At 37.1% G+C, this 9,867-nt stretch overlaps 1 protein-coding gene across 1 annotated transcript; it reads left to right on the top strand.

Moving 5' to 3' along the window:
• The first annotated feature begins 4,941 nt into the window (after positions 1–4,941).
• LOC145123292 (xyloglucan endotransglucosylase protein 1-like) lies at positions 4,942–6,172 on the top strand. The gene is made up of 3 exons (XM_079058506.1): positions 4,942–5,260; positions 5,365–5,558; positions 5,643–6,172. Exons 1-3 carry the CDS (start codon positions 4,991–4,993, stop codon positions 6,037–6,039), a joined length of 861 nt encoding a protein of 286 aa, XP_078914632.1. The 5' UTR covers positions 4,942–4,990; the 3' UTR covers positions 6,040–6,172.
• Positions 6,173–9,867: the final 3,695 nt, after the last annotated feature.

Here is a 9,867-nt window from a genome sequence, read left to right on the forward strand (position 1 = left end):
GAACAAGTCTTCTGGACAGTCACGTCCCTCTTTTTCATCTTTTAGGCCGCCACAGTACGCTGCTGCTACACCTTCAGTTGAGAATGAAACAGATTTCACACCACCATCATCCTTGGATCCACAGATTGTTGAGCAGTTCAGACAGTTCTTAGCTACCAATCCAACTGCCATGTCAGCTTCCATGTCTCATTCATGTCTGTCTTCATCCAACACGTCAGGTATTCCTTCATCCTTGTGGATATTGGATTCTGGTGCATCTCATCACATGTCACCACATTTTTCATCTTTTGCTTCATTATCTTCTCGTACACCTGTCTCTGTTATGTCTGCTAGTGCTACACCCATTTCAGTAGAGGGTGTTGGTTCTATTGTCACTCCTTATATATCTTTAACAGATGTGTATTACATTCCTACACTTGCTTTGAATCTTGCATTGGTCAGTCAGTTGTGTAAATCTGGTTGTTGGGTCTTCTTTTCTGATTCATTCTGCTGTGTACAGGACATTCGGTCTCGGAGGGTGATTGGGATAGGCCGTAGACTTGGGGAGCTTTATGTCTTGGAGCAGCTACATGTTGTTGATGTTGCTGCATCTAGTGTCGATTTGTCGTCTTTTCGTTTAAACCCTTCACCGTCTCCTTTTTATCTTTGGCATTCTCGTTTGGGACATGTGTCATCGTCTCGTTTACAGTTTTTGGTTTCCACTGGTGTGTTAGGCTCTTTGAAATTTTGATGATATTTCTGATTGTTGTGGTTGTAAACTGGGAAAATTTTCTGCTTTACAGTTTAATAAAAGTGTCACTCATTCTGTTGCTCCCTTTTATATTGTGCATTCTGATGTGTGGGGTCCCTCTCCGATCACCTCCAAATCAGGAGCTAACTATTATGTTTCATTCATTGATGATTACACTCGTTATACGTGGGTTTATTTTACGAAGCACAGGTCTGACTTTTTCACCATATATAGTGAATTCAGAGCTCTTGTCAAGACTCAACACTCTGCTATCATAAAATGTTTTCGGTGTGATCTGGGAGGAGAATTTACCTCCAATGATTTTAAACAATTATTGGCATCTGATGGCACTATACATCAATCATCTGTACAGACTCAGCAGAATGGTGTTGCAGAAAGAAAACATCAATATCTCCTAGAAACTGCAAGATCCTTACTACTCTCTGCTCAAGTTCCCAATATGTTTTGGGGAGAAGCTGTTCATACCGCCACTTATGTTATTAATCGCATTCCTACTGCGTACACTTCGGGGAAGTCTCCTTATGAAATGTTGCTTGGACAACTCCCAGATTATTCTTCATTACGAGTGTTTGGGTGTACATGTTTTGTCTTGAAGCCTCATGTAGAGAGAGATAAGTTGTCTTCAAAATCAGCTCTTTGTGTTTTTCTGGGATATGGTATTGGTCAGAAAAGTTATCAGTGCTATGATCCTTCAAATCAGAAACTGTATGTATCTCGCAATGTCACCTTTTTGGAGCATATTCCATTCTATAGCATTCCTGTTCAGTCACATGATGCAACCCGAGAGGAGCTTCGTACTATTGATCCGTTTATCATTGACATTGATGATCCACCACATGTCACTGATCCACCACTTGCTGCTGATCCACCATATGCGGCTGATCCAGCACCTATCGTTGATCCTATGCCTGCAAATCATCAAGACCCCCCTCCATCGAGGCCTTATCGTAATAAGAAGTCCACAAAACTTCCTGACTTTGTCTATTCCTCTTACTCACCAGCTTTTGCCTCTTTTATTGCTAATGTACATCGTCTCTCTGAGCCAACATCCTACAAAGAGGCCGTTTCTGATCCCCTTTGGCAGATCGCTATGGCTGAGGAACTTGCAGCTCTTTATCAGACTCATACATGGGATCTGGTTCCGCTTCCACCCGGAAAACACACGATTGGTTGTCGTTGGGTTTATAAAATCAAAAAAAAGTCTGATGGATCCGTTGAGCGTTATAAAGCCATACTTGTTACGAAAGGGTATGCGCAAAAGTATGGTATGGATTATGAGGAGACGTTTGCTCCTGTTGCAAAAATGACGACTGTTCGCACCTTGATTGCAGTTTCTTCCATTCGCCAATGGAAGATTTATCAGATGGATGTCAAGAATGCTTTCTTGAATGGTGATCTTCATGAAGAAGTATACATGTCTCCTCCCCCTGGTATTGCTCACCGACCAGGTGAAGTTTGTAGACTTCGGAAGGCTCTATATGGCCTCAAACAAGCCCCTCGTGCTTGGTTTGAAAAAATTTCTACGGTGATTACTTCTCTTGGTTTTCAACCAAGTAACCATGATTCGGCTCTATTTATTCGATGTACGAATGCAGGTCGGATTATTCTTTCCTTATATGTCGATGACATGATTATTACTGGTGATGATCATGATGGTATAGAGTCTTTAAAGCGTGATTTGGCTCACCGTTTTGCTATGAAAGACTTGGGATTGCTTCGTTATTTCTTGGGGATTGAAGTTGCTCAATCTCCAAAGGGTTATCTTTTATCTCAAACGAAGTATATTTCAGATTTGTTTGAACGTGCACGACTCACGGATAATCGAACAGTTGATACGCCTATAGAGAGTAATGCAAAGTACTCTCCAACTGATGGTGTCCCATTATCAGATCCAAGCCTTTATCGTACCATTGTTGGGAGTTTGGTTCACCTGACTGTCACTAGACCGGATATTGCTCATGCAGTTCATGTGGTTAGCCAGTTTGTCACTGCTCCTACTATTGTTCATTGGGGAGCTGTTCTTCGTATTTTGAGATATTTACGTGGTACTCAATTCCGCACTCTTATGTTTCCATCTTCATCCTCTCTTGAGTTGCGTGCCTATAGTGATGCAAATTGGGATAGTGATATTTATGATCGTAAGTCCACTACTGGGTATTGTGTTTTTCTTGGAGATTCATTGATATCATGGAAAAGCAAGAAACAAGATGTTGTTTCTCGATCTTCTACAGAATCTGAGTATCGAGCCATGGCTATCGCCACTTGTGAGATTGTTTGGTTGAGATGGCTTCTTGCAGATATGGGCGTTCACATCTCTCAGCCTACCCCTTTGTATTGTGATAACGAGAGTGCGATAATGATTGCCAAGAATTCAGTGTTTCATGAGCGCACAAAGCACATTGAGATTGACTGTCATTTCACACGTCATCATCTCCAGAAGGGCACTATCTCCCTTCCTTATGTTCCTTCCTCTTTGCAGATTGCTCATATTCTTATGAAGCCGTTGACTGCTCCTCGATTCCATTTTCTGTCTGACAAACTCTCAATGCTTATTGCTGTTACATTGTGAGTTTGAAGGGGATGTTAGCCTAATAAGATTTTGGGCTTTATTTTGTATTGGGTTTTATGATTGGGCCTTTTCGCTAGGAAACCCTAATTAGCTTGTCTATATATTATGTCTTTCCCTTTCATTGTATTTGTACTTCTCTTTGATAATAATACAAAACCCTAGCCGTTATATGTCTTTCACTTGTTAGTTTACAGATCTGTATTAAATCCTTAATCAGCTGGAAGTCCAACGTTGATGGTTCCCTTTACGGATGGATACATAGCCAATATATTCTTGTACGTATTTATACATTTGAGACATAAGTAACTATTAGATGTTGGTTTGACACTAAATACTATGTTGTTTTCAGACTAATCTAATGTTTTGTTACGATAGTTTCAATCTCTCATGTAGATATCCATTATATTCACATGGTAGATACATGTTCATCCCATCCAAGATACCATTTTTTTCTTGGTTTCTTTCAATGAATCCGTTAAATTTAAGAAAAAAAAACTATAACAAATATAAATATTCAGTTGTCACCATTAAAAGGTTTTGACTAACGCAAATTCTTTAACTGATACAATTTTCTCTATCAAATTGCTTTTTAGATTGCAACAAATTTGAATACTCAAAAAGATAGATAATTGTAAATTTCTTAGGTACCCTCTTTAAGGAGTGTCCTCGTCCTCAAACGACATCTTCAACTTCACACCTACAGTAAATTGCAGTCACAACATCAATCCTATGAGGAATTTACTTTCCCTGCCAAATTTCAAGAACTCAATCAAGATCCCAACCTTTTCTTTTTATGACAACTTTTAATTAACATTAAGAATGTTATTGTTAAAAATAGAATTGTACATAATATAATAATGGATAGAGTATAATGAATTAAGAATACATAATCTCGAAAACCAGATGTTGGTTTCCTTCCTATATTTCTTTCTTCAATGCATGTAGAGTTGAGTTTGATCCATTTCGTATAAATCTCCCATTCCGTACAAGTGATGCTTTCATTTAAAGGGGAAGCCGAGGAGGGAGAGGGAAACCAAAATTTTGGATATAATGGACGAATTTGGTAATAATACTAAATGAAAATGAAGATGTTTGGGGAATTTGCGTACGGTTTTATCATCAATAAGTGTAACTCCGAAATGGGTAAAATATTGATAATTTTAAAAGATTTCATATATGTTTGTCGACGATATGTATTAAATCGTTAATCAGTTGGTAGTCCGTTGCTGCAGATGGTTCCCTTTACAGACATATATATAATTAGTTTTTAATAGTGTTAAATGTGATTGATAAATGTTTTAAATGCGTTTTCAAAGATTTGATTTTCCCAGCTACTAACAATTAAAACAATTTTATTTTACCTATGATGTCAACCACCGGTCCAAATATGACAAATTTGCAAATTTTGAGATGCCAGAAGTATAGAAAAAAAAACCCACCGCTCCTGCCCATGTCAAGAAGAATAATATGAGTTGGCACGCGTCAATAGATATTGGTGCATCCATTAGCCACCATGACATCCTTCAGTAACAAGGATGGTTCCTATTGAAAACTGTCAACGTAGCCACACCTATATATATAAACGATATCAGTACTACTTCCCACAAACATAACATCTCTCTCTCTCTCTCTCTCTCTCTCTCTCTCTCTCTCTCTCCATAAAAGCAATAATGGCAAAGTCGAACTCTAATCTATGTGCTGTTCTTTTAATATCAATTCTAATAGTAGCAGCATCAGCAGGAAGTTTTTACGATGACATGGACATCACTTTTGGGGGTGAACGTGCTAAAATTCTGAATGGAGGTCAGGATCTTTCACTTTCACTCGACCAATACTCTGGATCGGGTTTCCAGTCCAAGCACGAGTACCTGTTTGGAAGGTTCGACATGCAACTCAAACTAGTACCAGGCAATTCTGCTGGCACCGTCACCACATTCTACGTGAGTACCATTGGTTGCAATCTTGAATTATATATATTGTCACTCATTTGTATTAATCTTTTAAAGGCTGATAATAACCATGTCTTTGTATTAAATCACATTAGTTGTCATCACAAGGTGCGGGTCACGATGAGATCGACTTCGAGTTCTTGGGCAACTCCACGGGAAACCCTTACACAATTCACACCAATGTGTATTCACAAGGGAAAGGAAACAAAGAACAGCAGTTCCACCTATGGTTTGACCCTACTGCAGCCTTCCACACCTATACCATCGTATGGAACAGTCTAAGAATTATGTAAGTCACGCATCCAACATAAACATTTGGTTCTCTTCCTTTCTCATGTTTTTCTACTGTTCCTAAACCTCTTTGTCTCTGCAGTTTCTTGATAGATAACATACCAGTAAGGGTGTTCAATAACAATGATGCTGCTGGAGTCCCATTTCCCAAGAGCCAACCCATGAGGGTGTATGCCAGCCTGTGGAACGCGGATGACTGGGCAACCCAAGGTGGGCGTGTGAAGACCGACTGGACTAATGCGCCTTTCACCGCGTCATACAGGAAATTCAATGCCAATGCCAACAAAGTTGGTCCCAATTCAGTATCTACAAGCTCAGAAAATGATAACCAGTCATGGAGTACCCAAGGACTTGATGCAGCTGGCCGAAACAGGATCCGATGGGTGCAAACCAAGCACATGATCTACAACTACTGCAACGACCGCAAACGGTTTCCCAATGGTATTTCAGCGGAATGCAAGAGCTCTAGATTCCTTTAAGCCTGCTTACTAACTTGATATCCATATTTTTTATTTTTTATTGATCGATTTCTGATCTTGATGATTATTTATTCTTTGATTCATTGTAAACATTCAAATTGAAATTACAAATAAATAAACAAGTATAAGATTCCGTTTTCACTTTAAAAAACACATTTTGTAACGACACACTACAATAATTGAAATTTATATAGCTTAGTTGCTCAAAATTAAAAGTCATTAGTAAAAGCATTATAATTTCTAAAACCCTTTTTCCATCGACACTACATACAAATTTCATTATGTGTAGAATTAACAACAAAAAATGATCCTGGTGGTCTATCATTGTTATCGATAGGAAACATTGTATATGGTTGAAATTTGTGCAACGGGGGAAATGTGTTTATTGAAGAAACACACGCATTTACTTTATGGCACAAAGACATGGGTATACGACTGAGTGATAGATGAAGATGTTAACTTTGAAACGAAGAATTCCGAATTTGAAAAGTGTGATTATTGACTTTTGTAATAAATGTATTCCTGGAAAGCAAAAGAAAGTTACATTTGTGAAGAAGGGTAGAAACAAGGAAGAAATGTTAAAGTCCCTTATGCCTCCGTTGATTGTAACTTCATGTATGATACGTTATGGACTAGGCCTTATATTGTCATGTAGTGGTTGTCATTAGCAGGTTGATGTCAAGTCGAAGAAAAAAAATTGGGTCGGGATTAAGCGGTTGTTATGCTATTTGAAAAATTGGGTCGGGATTAAGCGGTTGTTATGCTATTTGAAAATTTTCATATTAGATTTGTGCAGAAAAAAGACTATGTCCTACGTTATTAAAACGATAGTGCATTTCACATTGCAAAGAATCTAGTGTTTCATGAAAGAAAAAATAATGTAGATGAAGTACCATTTTATCAAACAATCAATAAAGGATTGGACTCAGAACCTGAAGAATATCTTTGGTACTAAGAATCTACTAGACATGTTTAAAAAGGCAATCATATTACAGAAGTTGAATCTATGTAAAGCTTCAATTGCCTTTGAGATACTTGGAAAGATAGTTGGAAAGAAGGAAGGACTATAGAGAGATGTGGTTTACAAAGAGTAAGTTTAGGTGGCGCAAGATTGGTTGATCATCTTCCAAGTGGGAGATTGTTAGTTGAGGAGCCTGATCTACCTTTTGAGCTCATTGTCGCTATGGAGACCTCATTGTCGCTATGGAGACAGAGCATGGGCTCGTGTTACAGAGTGGCTACAAGGAAAGACTTCAGAGTAACTTTAGTTGTAAGTTGTACTAAAAAGATAAACAAGTACTATTTATGTTAAAATTAATATCCTGAATTTTAACTTTGTTACAGAATACACAAGCAAAATATGTAAACTTAAAAAAAAATACAATAATTGCATATTGGTCTCAAATAGACTTCAACATATAAGTGCTAACACGGAAATGGGTAAAAAGTTGCTAATTTAGTGAGATTTCATATATGTTTGTTGATGATCAATATTAAATTGTTAATCACTTGGTAATAAAAAAAATTCTATATATGATGTCATATAATCGCGGTTACATAGATGCTTTTTATGAAAGGTTTTTTACCGCGGGGATTATAAAATTGGCTAACTTTGCTCAATTTTTTGATAGACAAATAATTGATGCAATTCCAAAAGGAGTTAGTCTTATGAGTGTCTTTGTAGCAGAGGTTATTAAATCGGTAGGGGCCGGTGGGCGTATTTCTTCTTATCTGTTCTTTTATTTTTCTTATGTAGAAATTTTTTTCTTAATTTACTATTTTTTTCGATGTTTGAATCTTGTTGACTAATCTCGCCAATATTGAACTTGGTAAAATGAAATGATTGAATAATTGAAAAATGAGATCATTTAGGAATACACATTGATGGTTCCCTTTACCGATGGTTCCCGTACTGATGGATATATAGCCAATATATGCTTGTACGTATTTATAGATTTGAGACGTACAGAACTATTATATATCGGTTTGATACTAAATATCATGTTGTTTTTCAGACTAATCTATTGTCTTGTTACGATAGTTTCAATCTCCCGTGGAGATATCCATTATGTTCACATGGTAGATACAAGTTCATCCCATTCAAGATACCATTTTTTTCTTGGCTTCTTTAAATGAATCCATTAAATTTAAGAAAAAAAACTATAACAAATATAAATATTAAATTATCACCTTCAAATATTCTGCAACTAGATTACGGCATCCCTCTTCTAGGTTGTAGAATGTTGTGTTGGATCCTAGCATTGATGTTTCATTTGGGTGTTACATCAAGGATTCTTATCAACTAACTTGAATTTTCTCCCGTTTTGTAGATGTCTAAATCTTACAATGGTCTTCCCAAGTCCCTTGGAACAAGCTTTCCAAATGAAGATGAAGTTCCACGATACGATCAAGGAAATGAGAGTCATGCTTCACTTCCTCCACCTCTTCCAATTATTCTCCCTAACCCACAAGTTCAAAGGCTTGAAAAGTTCAAGCTCACTCAAGCCCTATTGGCAAGTAAACACGAAGATGGGAAACTTGTGTGTGCACACGTCTTAGAGATAAAGTCACACATTGACAGGTTAAGGATGTTGGGTGTCGAGATTTCAGGTGAGTTGGCTGTTGACTGGGTTCTTCAGTCGCTTCCTGAATCATATAGTGAGTTCATTAGAGAGTACTATATGATGGACCATGACGTGACCCTCATTGATTTGACCTATTTGCTTATAGCTGCTGAATCGGCAATGATTTGGCGTGCTGATCAAGCAAATGTGTCTGGTGAATCAAACTCCCAAACTTCAATGGACATTGAAAATGGTGACATTGGAAATCCATAAAAGGTAAATTTTGAGATAGTTCCTTGTGCCATTACAAAAGAGTCCATTTGCTTCTATTGCCAAGAAAAGGGGCATTGGAGACGAAGCTGTCCTGTTTACCTGAGAGATCTAAGAGATGGGAGAGTCAAGACGTATGGCTCTACTTCAGGTAAAACCAATAACTAACTCTGTAAGTTCCTATTTTTGATTCTTGATACATGATGTGATAAGATTACATTTTGATGTTTTTGCAGGATCGAAGAAAAGAGAGGAAGCTTAAGGAAGAAGCGTGCTGAATCTGATCATGAAGAAATGGATTTCGATCGCATGGACTCAAAGATCAGATTTTTGAGCTGCTACTCTAGAGTTAGGATAGATTGATAAGAAATATGTAATAACATAGTTTTTCAGTTGAATTGCATTGTAAGGACAAATTTTTCCGCAATAAAATAAATTTTGATTTTGTCTTATTTATTTATCCTTGCAATGGTGTGTATGAAAAATTGATGTTTAATTGTTTCTATTGTTAGAAATAATGGATTTGATTCTTAATTATGTTATTTGTGGAAATGTCGAGAATTTGCCAAATAAGGGAAGATTCTCATCGCCCAAGTTTCAATTGGACAGAAACTTGGAGTCATGCAACTTGGTTGCGTGATGAATGAGAAACTTCATATTTGGAAATTAGACTAATTCTTTGACAAAATGTCAAGAGAAGGACTAGGAGATCGAGTACACTAGGTTGTGCACTGATCAATTCCACCACAAGAGTGATAAAGATATTCGTCATGATTTACTAAAGTTTAGTAAATATGGTTATACTTATAAGATTAAGTATAATTCTGAGTTGATTGAAAGAGTTTCAATCAATAGCAGAACGAATAAGAAGAATCAAGTAGGCAGAAAGATAAAAGTTTCTCTATTCTAAGAAGAAGGGAGAGTACCTTTTATTGTGTTTTATGATAAGTCTTAATGATTAAGAACCATATCTCAATTGATCCTCCAAGTGAGT

This window comes from Lactuca virosa, chromosome 7, assembly GCF_052849685.1.
Source record: "Lactuca virosa cultivar CGN04683 chromosome 7, Lactuca_virosa_CGN04683_v6, whole genome shotgun sequence".
Taxonomy (NCBI): domain Eukaryota; kingdom Viridiplantae; phylum Streptophyta; class Magnoliopsida; order Asterales; family Asteraceae; genus Lactuca; species Lactuca virosa.